The 11,555-nt window shown below is 47.9% G+C and overlaps 1 protein-coding gene across 1 annotated transcript in view; it reads right to left on the bottom strand.

Annotated features, from left to right (window-relative positions):
- The window catches only part of CCDC167 (coiled-coil domain containing 167), a 17,637-nt gene extending 7,316 nt beyond the window's left edge, over window positions 1-10,321 (bottom strand). Inside the window, exon 1 of the mRNA XM_021684703.2 lies at window positions 10,237-10,321. Coding sequence (XP_021540378.1) covers window positions 10,237-10,278 — 42 coding nt within the window. The 5' untranslated portion in view covers window positions 10,279-10,321. The remainder of the gene's footprint in view (window positions 1-10,236) is intronic.
- Between the last annotated feature and the right edge of the window lie 1,234 nt (window positions 10,322-11,555).

Raw genomic sequence — 11,555 nt, 5'->3', positions numbered from 1 at the left:
GGGGGGGGGGGGGGGGGGGGGGGGGGGGGGGGGGGGGGGGGGCATTTCCTGCATAAGAATGTGAAGTTCTGAAGTCAGCCCAGCAGGCAGCAGGCAGTCCAGGTCCGCAGAGGCCCCACCCCAGCCAAGTGGGGCCGCAGATCCTGTGGGAAGGTGCCAAGGGAAGCGAAGGCTTCTCCATTTCCAGTCACCAGGGGCAGAGACTTCCTGCAGCCCTCCTCAAGTGCCCTTCAGATGCGGCTCCGAGTGCCGCGTGCTTCACGTGCTGTACCTGCCGGTCAGGAGCCCTGAGCTAGCTAAGCAAAATCCCCTCTGCCAGCTGACTTGGGGAATAACACCTTATTCTCAGAGCTTTAGGGAAGTCTCCCTGGGGTCCCATAACGCCATAAAACCACTGTGTTAAGAGAAACTGTAAAATTCGTCTGAAATCCCCGTGAGGCATCTTTTTAGGAGTGTGGAGCCTCCTGGAATCGAAACCCCGAGTGAGGCCTCTTTGGCGATGGTGAACCCGAGTGCCAGCTCACGCACGGATAACTGCCCAGCACACTGGTCAGGTCAGGCCCCATGGGGGTTTGGCAGCTGCCAGGCCCTCGTGCACAGCTCATATCCTGCTGACAGGCACGAGCCACACTCCCTGCTGCAGGTGCTCCTACTGAGGGTGGCTGAATGGTGCTCCCGTGAGCATCTTGACAGCCTGGGAGGTGGCTCCCACCCACCCAAGCCACTGTCTAGGGCCAGGCTTTCTTCTGGGAAAGTGCAGAAAGCACCCTCAGGACTTAGAGCTCTGGGTTACGCAGGCCACTCTGCTTTCTGGTTTAGGAAGTTATTTCTGGTTTTCCCAGCCTGGCTCTCAAGAGCTTCTGGCCAGTGACTGCCAGAAGTTGCTGGAACAGGTTAACTCAGGAGTCAGGCAGTGGTCATGGGGCATATCCTACAGCTGCCTGGCCAGGTACTTGCTAATAGAGAGCATGGTGTGGGGGTAGCTAGATGGCACAGCACAAGTCAAAGCAACTCCCAGAAGCCAAAAGTCCACGCAAAACTAAACCACACTACCAGCAGCAGCCAGCACTTCTATAGTGTGCACTGTATGCCAGGCACTGTTCTCAGCACCTCACTCACAGAATGCTCACAATAACCCTATGAGGGGGTAGGAGTAGCATCAGTCAGCGGTCCCCCCTATCTGCTGGGAACACGCTCCAAGACCCCAGTGGATGTCTGAAACCACAGACAGTACTGAACTGTATATAATGTTTTTTTCTATACACACATACCTATGATAGTTTAATTTATGTATTAGATACAGTAGGAGATTAACAATAGCTAATAATAAAACAATTACGACAAAAGGCCATATATAAAAGTTATATGAATGCAGTCTCTCAAAATATCTTACTGTACTGTATTCACCCTTCCTGTGCTGATACGAAGTGAAAAATGCCTACGTGATGAGGTGATATGAGGTGAAGGACGTAGGCACTGTGACACAGCGTTAGGCTGCCATCCACCTCTGACAATATGTCAGAAGGGGGATCATCTGCTTCCAGGCTGAGCTGACTGCGGGTAACTGAAACCTTGGAAGGTAAAACCATGGATAAGGGGGAGCTCCTGTATTCACCTTTTGCAGATGAGGAAGCTCGGGCCATGGAGATGAAGTCATTTGTCCGGGGTCACAGCAGGTACATGGGGGGGGGGGCTGGGCAGTCCGAGTCTGTGCTGTTAGCTGCCGCCCCACATACTGGCCCTAAGCCACTCAGCTCCTGGAGTAACCACCACTCCTCGTACCCCAGGCCAGGCGCATTGTGGCAGCTTCGTGTAGGCTACCAATGTCTGCGTCAACTCTGCAAAGAAGGGACTGTTTCCGTTCTAGAGAGGAGCAAACTCCCAGTGTAGATTTTAAGCAAGGTCATGTAATTGGGAAGTGGCAGAATTGAGGGTCTGAGTCTGAGGTTTTCCTGCGTCAGAGCTTATGTTCTTTCCAACACTTCAAGCTCTTTCTCCAAAATCCCTCATGAAAACAGTCATGACAAAGAAGGGTTCTGTGGAACAAAGCCATTCCACATCTCAGTCGAAGCCAATCTAAGCTTGCTGATCTGCTTTCAACAGATTCTCTACTCTGAATAATCTGTACAAGGGCTTTGCCTGCTCTCTGTCCAGGTAACAGATACTCTCTGTGAGGGAAGAACCCGATGGAAATCTGCTTGGAGACAGTGAGACGGGAGCAGAGCGCCTGTCCTCATGTTGAAGGCAATTACCGCCCCCCTCAACTTCCGGCTTCTCAAACATCCCTGGCACCCTCCCCCAGAGTGCCTAAACTGCCACAGCACCCTCCAAAATTCACACAAAACAGACCCTTTTGAGGAGAAAGGTGAGCTAGGTAGGCTGGAGAAGCCCTTCTTTCCCCAGTGGGTAGCAAGGCCTTTCTTTTCACGTGCCAACTCAGCTGTTTTATCTCCAGCCCCAGCAGCCTGGGAACTGGATTTCTGGAAATTTTCACACGTCAGGGAGGCTCCAGGACATTATGGGTAAAGAGGCCAGAACACCTGTCCAGATGGTCTGTGGCAAGAGCACTGGGGCTTTCCATCTGAGGCCGTCAGGCCACATAGCCAAGTCACATGAGGGTCATGAGCCTTGATGTGCCAAGTGACCAGCCTCAAACCCTAAAGGGCCGATTGCCCTGACGCTGCTGAAGGGATGTTTTCCTGTGGAGGAGGCTCAGGGCTCTGTGGCGACAGAAGACAAAAACCTCCATCCATGTCTCCACCAATCATCAGAAGTTTGTTTCCCAGGCTGAGCCGATGAAGACCGTAAACCTCCCCAGTTTTTAATCAAGGAACAATTTTTAGGAAAAGCAGAGAGCCAAAGGGCTTGTCATTTCTCTGGAGACTCACAGCCCCCTCCTCCACCGCCCCAGGTCAGGCACATGAGGGGCCCTGCTGAAACGCTTGCAATGCAAGCTCTGGGACCTTGTGAGACCTTCTGGCGTGCTGAGCAGCTCTACAAGGAGAGCCACGTCAGTCCTTGCCTGAAGCCTTCAGCTGTCCCTGGGCCAGAATGTTGTTTGGGATTTGTTTTCTCCTCTTTCCCCCAATATAAATTTTTTTGATAAATTAGCAAAAGCTTCTTCATCGCTGAAAGGCTCAAAGCACTATTCAAGAGCTGGCATCCACCCCATGCCTTATGAATTCATTAATTAAGATGCTGGCAAACAGCCACTCCACACATGCTGACATCCAGCCGTGTTAGGTAATGAGGTTTTAGTCTCCTGACCCCCGTCAAGTGGAATGGAGCCAGACACAGGCTGCCGAGAGAAATCACCTGCCCGATGGCAACCTGTCGCTTGCGCGTGGCAGCAGGTGAGGCTCATTTAATGGTCAGCGGCCCTTGCAGTGTCTGCATGCCATGAGCCCTCCTCCCAGCCCCTGGACGGGTGGCTCCCCCGCAAGGTGGTGTCCAACTGTCTGCCCCACAGTGGCCTCCTAACCTCTGACCAGTGAACCACTCAACGGGGCCCAGACGGCAGGGGCGAGGGTTCAAGTGCTTCCTCCAGCCACTCAAGCCAATTCAGTAAATATTTATTGATGATCCACTAAGCTGCTTCTGCCCCTTGTCTTAGAAAATTGCTAGATGCCCCCCAGCCTTGTGCACAGCCTGTTCCAGAACTGTGACTCTCTTCATCTTTGCGTTGGAGGAGGTGACGAAGAGGACGTGACCACCGGTTAACCTGAGCCCGGGACCAGGGCAATCGGAGGCTCCTCATCCCTCCACTGACCTTGGAATGTATGTTCTGCCCACTGTTCCCAGAGTGGGAGCTGTTCCAAGGACATAGCCTTGAGAGACCATGTGTTATGGAGACCATCTGGACAGTATACGTGACTGAACCCAGTTAAGGCCTCTACACAAACTTTGAAGACTTGGCGGGCGGATGCGGAGGTCTATTCCTCTTACTCACTGCCCAAGACAAGCCTCACCTGTAAGTTCCCTTGCTTATTAAACCTGCCTCTGGAGTCACTTGCCTCTTTCTTGGGTCTCTCTCTGTCCTCTATGGAAGGGGGCCAGTTTGCAAACCAACAACTTGGTGCTTCTGCCTCCCTATGCAGAGAGCTTACAGCAGTGGCTTATACTGAACAAATAATTACAACATCAAGGTTCTTTCCTCTTGTGCTCATCCTGCCTAGGTAATTTTCTCCCCTCAATTTACCACCTCTTTTTCTGGTTATGATTCTGGTGAATTTAAATGACTCCCATTCACTTTATTCCCTATAGCAGATACTATTATTTGGCCAACACAACACTGATTGCTAACCCCTCTTCCTTTGCCCACCTTCACTACAGAGGTTAGAAAAGCTCAAGAGATGCTTTCCCATACTCATTGCAGCCAGAGATGGTCATGATCCAGTTCTGGCCAATGAGATAGATGTTCCAGAAGTCAGCTGGAAGACTCCTGGGGCAGCTTATGCTTTTCTGATAAAAGGGACAGTGTTGTGGGGCTCCTGGGTGGCTCAGTCAGTTAAGCGTCTGCCTTCAGCTCAGGTCATAATTCCAGGGTCCTGGAATTGAGCCCCACATCGGGCTCTCTGCTCAGCAACCAGTCTGCTTCTCCCTCTCCCTCTGTGAGCTCTCTCTCTCATCTAAAATCTAAAAAAAAAAAAAAAAGGGACAGTGTTGTAATCCCTTTATCCTTCTTCCTGACTTAAAGTTGGATATGATGACTGGAGCTGTGGCAGCTATCTTGTGAATATGAGGAAACAGCTAAGAGAATGCAGAAATACCAGCCTTGAATTAGCTGAGCTTTTGAACCAATGCCAGTGGCCATTTACCTCCAAATTTGTTATGGGGAAGAAGGTATATTCCTATTTACTTAGGTCAGCTTTCTGTACCTTATAAAGTTTCCAAACTGACAGATTTTTGTACTAGGGACCAGATCTAACCCAGTTATCCCTCTTAAGATGTCAGCTAAGACACCACACACCTGTTAAGACCCACTGGCTGTTGAAGCATCTGAAAACACCAAGCTGAATGGTCTAGCTGTGAAAGAAAAGTACAATGACCAAGTAACAGCTCATTACTATCAGAGGTTACAAAAACAGAAACAGGGTTTACATCAGCCAAAATCCTATCAGTTAAGACCGAAATGCAGCCTTTCCCTCCTTCCACACATTAAAATCAGCAAAGCTGGTGATTTCTCATCTGAATGCTCTCTCATTATTCTCTGAGAGTTAGAATTAACTCTCAGAAGCTAAACTCGTAGCCAGTCTTTTCCAACTCTGAGATCTTACAGGGTGGCAAATGAGTTGGAATAAAAAGACCTTGAGAGGAGACATGAGTGGAGGCTGCTAGGGGGTGCCTTGGTTGTCCTGGGAGGTGACTGCCCGGGACAGCTGGCCCAAGCCAGCCCTTGGGGTGAGTGCTGCGTGCTTGGTAATTGCTTCATTACAACAAGTGGAGACTGTTTGCAGGTGCTGAGATCACTCACTTGTGGGGGTTTTATTGCACTCGTCAGATTACAAACATTTTGATTAAATCACCACTTCATTGGCTCTGAGCACATGACTTTTAATAAGAGGACAATATCCACTGCTACTGAGCATCAGTGTACATTCAATACTCAGATCTGTTGGGGGCAACGGAGGAACAGGTGGGGAGACAGCCAGATGCCAAGCTTTTTCTAAGGTGCAGTTATAGATCTCGAATCTTAGAATATCCAAGCAAAAAGTAACCTTAGAGACCAAGATCACAAATGTAAATATCTACATTGGTATTGATAGGATTTAAAAAAAGGGTGAATGTGACTGGTAAATGCACTAGGAGAGCATTTGTCCACCAAATTTAAAACATTTTAGAAACCTGTGTCAGCCAAACAAAAGACCTCTGTGATCTGTATTTGGATCATGGTCAATGAACTTATAACCCCTGATGAAATTCAAGGTCTTCATGTTACAGAAAATGAAACTAAGTCCGAACAAGGGGGCTGGACTTAGCCATGATGGAAGACTGCAAAAGAACTATAAAGGATACTAATAAGGGCACTGTTTGTTGCTTATCTCCACCTTGAGCAAGGCGTGTGCTACGTATTTCACACATATGGTCTCCTTAAAACACACTTGAGTCTGGGAAAGCATCTCTTGAGCTTTTCTAACCTCTGTAGTGGAGGTGGGCAAAGGAAGAGGGGTTGGAGACCCACTGGCTGGTATTTTACACATACGGTATCCTCAAAACCACACTTGAGGTTACAAATCAAAACCACAATGAGATACCACCTCACACCTGTCAGAATGACTAAAATTAACAACTCTGGAAACAACAGGTACTGGCGAGGATGCAGAGAAAGGGGAGCCCTCTTGCACTGTTGGTGGGAATGCAAACTGGTGCAGCCACTCTGGAAAACAGTATGGAGGTTCCTCAAAAAATTAAAAATAGAACTACCCTATGACCCAGCAATTGCATTACTAGGTATTTACCCAAAGGATACAAACATAGTGATTCGAAGGGGCACCTGCACCCCAATGTTTATAGCAGGAATGTCCACAATAGCCAAACTATGGAAAGAGCCCAGGTGTCCACCAACAGATGAATGCATAGAGATGTGGTGTGTGTACATATACACACACAATGGAATATTACTCAGCCATCAAAAGAATGAAATTTGGCATTTGCAATGACGTGGATGGAACTAGAGGATATTATGCTAAGCGAAGTCAGTCAGAGAAAGACAAATACCCTATGATTTCACTCATGTGGAATTTAAGAAATAGATGAACATAGGGGAAGGGAAGGAAAAATAAGATAAAAACAGGGAGGCAAACCGTAAGAGATGCTGAACTATAGGAAACAAACTGAGGGTTGCTGGAGGGGAGGTGGGTGGGGGGATGGGGTAACTGGATGATGGGCATTAAGGAGGGCACTTGACATAATGAGCACTGGGTGTTATATCCAGCCAATGAATCACTAAATTCTACCCCTGACACTAATAATACAGTATATGTTAACTAAATTGAATTTAAATAAAGAATTTTAAAAAGCCACCACACTTGAGGTAAAGTGCAATCTGCAGTAGAGACTTCAGGCTGTCCACTAAACATGCTAGGCCCTTCTTCCACAGGGATTGAGCTGTAGCTGGGCACGTGGCCTCCTAGCCAATGAACGAATTTCCCAGCAGCCCCTTGCAGTTGGGTGAGGTCTAGAGTCTTATCTCGCATCTTTGCCAACGGTAAGTGGGCACTCTGGGCCTATGACTTTTTTTTTCTTAAGATTTATTTGAAAAGAGAGAGAGCTCATGCAAGCGAGCATGTGAGTGGGGGGAGGGCAGAGGGAGAGAGAGAATCTCAAGCAGACTCTCCACTGATCCCACAACCCACAATATCACGACCTGAGCTGAAATCACGAGTCAGATACTTAACCAACTGAGCCACCCAGGCGCCCCTGGGCCAACGACTCTTAAGACAGGGATGCTTGGGGCGCCTGGGTGGCTCAGTCGTTAAGTGTCTGCCTTCGGCTCAGGTCATGATCCCAGAGTCCTGGGATGGAGCCCCGCATCAGGCTCCCTGCTCAGCGGGAAGCCTGTTTCTCCCTCTCCCACTCCCCTCCTTGTGTTCCCTCTCTCGCTGTGTCTCTCTCTGTTAAATAAATAAATAAAATCTTTAAAAAAAAAAAGACAGTGATGCTTATGCTTCCTTCACTCTTTCCCTGCCAGTGGACACGTCAATGGGATGTGACTTAGTTTCATTCATGAGGTGACATTAAGGCACTAAGGGATGGCAGCGTCACAATATGAGGGGAATATGGCAGAACCACTCAAGACCAGGAATTGGCAAACTACAGCCTAGGGGTCAAATACAGTCCACTGCCTTTTTTTTTGTAAATAAAGTTTTATTGGAACACAGCTACACCCATTAATTCACATATTGTCTATGGTTGCTTTCGTGCTAAGATAGCTTATCTAAGCATAGTTGATGCTCCTTATTTATGGTAGTTATGTTCTGTAAAGTTGCTGCCAACAATGAATTAGCAAATACCGAAGCAGGTCAGATTCCTATGAGCCTCTGGTCATAACAATTTTATCAAGTGATCAATACAAAACCTTGTTTTTTGTGTGTTTCTGTTCAGAGACCTTATTTAATATATATTACTGATTCATGAAGAGTGAACTCACAGCCAACAGCACAGGACTATGACTCAACTCCGAACAAAGCCTATCTAACATATATCTCTGTAAGGCAAACACAGCCTTCCTGCACTTTAGGAAAACTAGACAGCACTTTAGCACTACACCTGAGGGCCATTTTAAGCAATAAAATCACCAACAAAAAGCATACAGACACAAAAAACATGGCACTAAATAGACCACAAAAAGGACACCTGTTTATAGTATAAGCTGAAATAAGATAGCAGAGCGTTATTTTGTTCGACCTTAGCTGCGCCTCAGGTGACTCAAATTTTTCACAGGTTTGTTTGTGAATTACTGCAAAAGCATTGCAAGTACTGATTTGGGGGTTACAAATACATTTTAGCAGGAAGGCAAATTCACAAATACAGAATCCGTGAATAATTAGGATTAACTGTAGTTACAACAGAGACCATATGGCCCACAAAGCCTAGAAATGTACTATCAGGCCATTTAAAGACAACATCTGTCAATCTCTGCTCTACCCTATTAGAAAAAAATAAACTTTCTGAAGCCACTGAATTTTAGGGTTTCTCTGTTACAGCAGCTTATTTTGTCCTGATCAGGTTATAAAGTCTATGCTTTTCCCACCACACAGTGCCACCTCATTCTACCACTCAAATTCTCTTTTAGAGGGAGGTTCGTATTTCCACCAACCTTTTTTTTTTTGTATCAGGTAGGCCAATATTTCTCAGGGGTGGTACTAAAACCTCCTGCAACAGCATGGGTGCGTGTAGCTGGTCAAAAATGCAGATTCCTGGGCGCCTGGGTGGCTCAGTTGGTTAAGCGACTGCCTTCGGCTCAGGTCATGATCCTGGAGTCCCGGGATCGAGTCCCGCATCCGGCTCCCTGCTCTGCGGGGAGTCTGCTTCTCCCTCTGACCCTCCCGACCTTCCCCACTCTCATGTGCTCTCTAATAAATAAATAAAAAATCTTTAAAAAAAAAAATTCAGATTCCTGGGGGTGCTTGGCTCTGGCTCAGTCGGTAGAGCACAGGACTCTCAATCTCAGGTTTGTGGGTTCAAGCCCCACGTTGGGCATGGAGTCTACTTAAAAAAATGCAGATTACTCGTTGAAAACGTACATCCGAAGTCTTACTGAATTACTCGGGGTGGGAGACAGTTCAACTCTCCATTTTTAACAAGCTCTGCAAATTATGCTTAATACATTCTGAAGTTTGAGAACTACTGAACTGGCAGTAAGCTCACGAAGACTATCCCCCTGTAGCTCTCTGTTAACTACCGGGACAGTAATCGAGGGAACTGTAACACAGAAGAAAGAAGACGCAGTAGAGGGCAAATCACCTGTGCTGCATCTCAGCTCCTCCATTGCTTCAGCCTGGGCTCTGCCTGTAACCTCAGTTTCCCCATCGGTTTAAAACTCTCACGGGCTTGTAGGGAGGGCTGACTGAGAATGCAAATAAAGTACCACGTAGCAGTTGCTCAATATGCCTCAATTTTCTTTCCCTTCCACATGCAGTACATTATTTTTAAGCTCTTTGGGAACGTCATCATTCCAGAATTCTCTACAAACTCCCACAGATTCCCGAAGTAATTTTCTGGCTACGAGCTTCAGTGCCCCAGAGGAAAAATTTCCCATCTCAGGGGATGTTTAAGCCATTTGGTAATATGCTAAATAATATGGGCTCTCTCACTTTTGGGGGGCCCTCAGCCACAGGTATCTACCCTTCTGGGGTGCCCAAACCTCGAGGGCCCGCCCCTTTCGCGTCCTCTTCAATCACACGTCTCCCCTCGGGGCCTCCTTATTTCCGCGTCCCGTCCGCTTCGGGGCTTCCTCTTCACCTCCACGGCTCCTCCCTTGTGGAGGTCCCCTCACCCTGTCCCCACCTCTGGTGCCCCCTCGGGCTCTCCAAACTCCATTTCCCCCATCCCGCCCTCACCTTCGGGTACCCCATCGGACGCTCTCGCGCCCCTCGCGTCCCTCTCCCAAACCCGCGTCGCCCTCACTTCCTCCCCTCAGCCCCTCCTCCAACCTGTCGCCAGGCCGACCCACTGTACCCCGCCGCGGGGAGAAGGCAGCTAACGACGCGGCCCACCCCCCACTTATCCCCTCACCTCTAGAGCGACGCCCCGATTCTCCCGCTTCTTTTTGGTCATGTTACTTGCCGGGATCCCCCAGTCATTATTGGACGCACCCACTGGCGGCAGCACTCATGCGCCAACCTCGTACTTCCCTCTCATTGGCCGCAGAGGCGGCGGGAGGTGGGGCCACTGGAGGTCACCACCTCGTTGAGGGGCGTGACCAGCTTGGCGCGGCCATGTTTATGAGGGGCAACCTCTAGTTTGAGGTCTCTGGCGAGGTGGGGAGAGGAGGATTAGATTGGCCAGGGAGGAACAATGGCCCACCGTCCAGAGTTGGGGCTGCTCCTTTCTTTCCTCGTTCAAAACCATTTTACATCACGGAGACATTTGTTTTCCACCCCATCTTATCCTTCTGTACCCTTCATCCATTTAGTGACCACCCTACTTATTTTAAGGCCATCCCCTATGCCCCGTTCAAATTCTGTCCAATATTTAAGGCCCATCCTGAAGCATTGTTTCCCCAGGAAGCCCCACCTTGAGCCTCTTGGCTCTGTGGGCTTTGATAATGACCTGTGGGTATTCCTTTTTTTTTGGTCATGTGTTCTTATTCATTTGTATTGTTTTATTGTAAGAACCACCTACAGGGGCTCCTGGTTGGCTCAGTAGGTGGAGCATGTGACTCTTGATCTTGGAATTGTGAGTTCAAGTCCCATCTTGGGTGTAGACATTGCTTTAAAAAAAACAACAAAGAACAAAAAACCTGCCTACAAACATCACAGAAAACTTATAAATGAAAAGTAACACTCGTTCTCCTACCACTCTTAACACAGTTCCTATCTTTGTTCCTGTGTATTCCCTTCTAGGCTTGGTCTCAGATATAGTATTCTACACTCTTGTAATCCTATTGTACAGTACACTGTAGACCTATGTCCTTAGAGGTTTTTTTGTTTTGTTTCGTTTTTAAGATTTTATTTATTTATTTGACAGAGAGAGAGCACGAGCAGGGGGAGAAGCAGGCTTCCAGCTGAGCAAGGAGCCCAACGTAGGCCTCAATCCCAGGACCCTGAGATCATGACCTGAGCCGAAGACCAATGCTTAACCGAATTAGCCACCCAGGCACCCCCTTTAGAGATGTTTTAATTGTGACCCTATGATACAAAGTACTATGGGTATTTTGGCCCAGTTATCCATATAAGCGAAACTAGTTTCCTGATAAACACCTTTACCACCTGTGATGTACTCTGATATTTTCTATTCTAGTCTGTTTCATTTAAAAAAAGAATTGGTGGCAGGAGACCTATTAAGTTCATTTCACGACCCATTAATGGATACTGAATTGCAATTTAAAAACC

This window comes from Neomonachus schauinslandi, chromosome 8, assembly GCF_002201575.2.
Source record: "Neomonachus schauinslandi chromosome 8, ASM220157v2, whole genome shotgun sequence".
Classification (NCBI taxonomy): Eukaryota; Metazoa; Chordata; class Mammalia; order Carnivora; family Phocidae; genus Neomonachus; species Neomonachus schauinslandi.
This window is presented reverse-complemented; position numbering and strand designations above follow the sequence as displayed.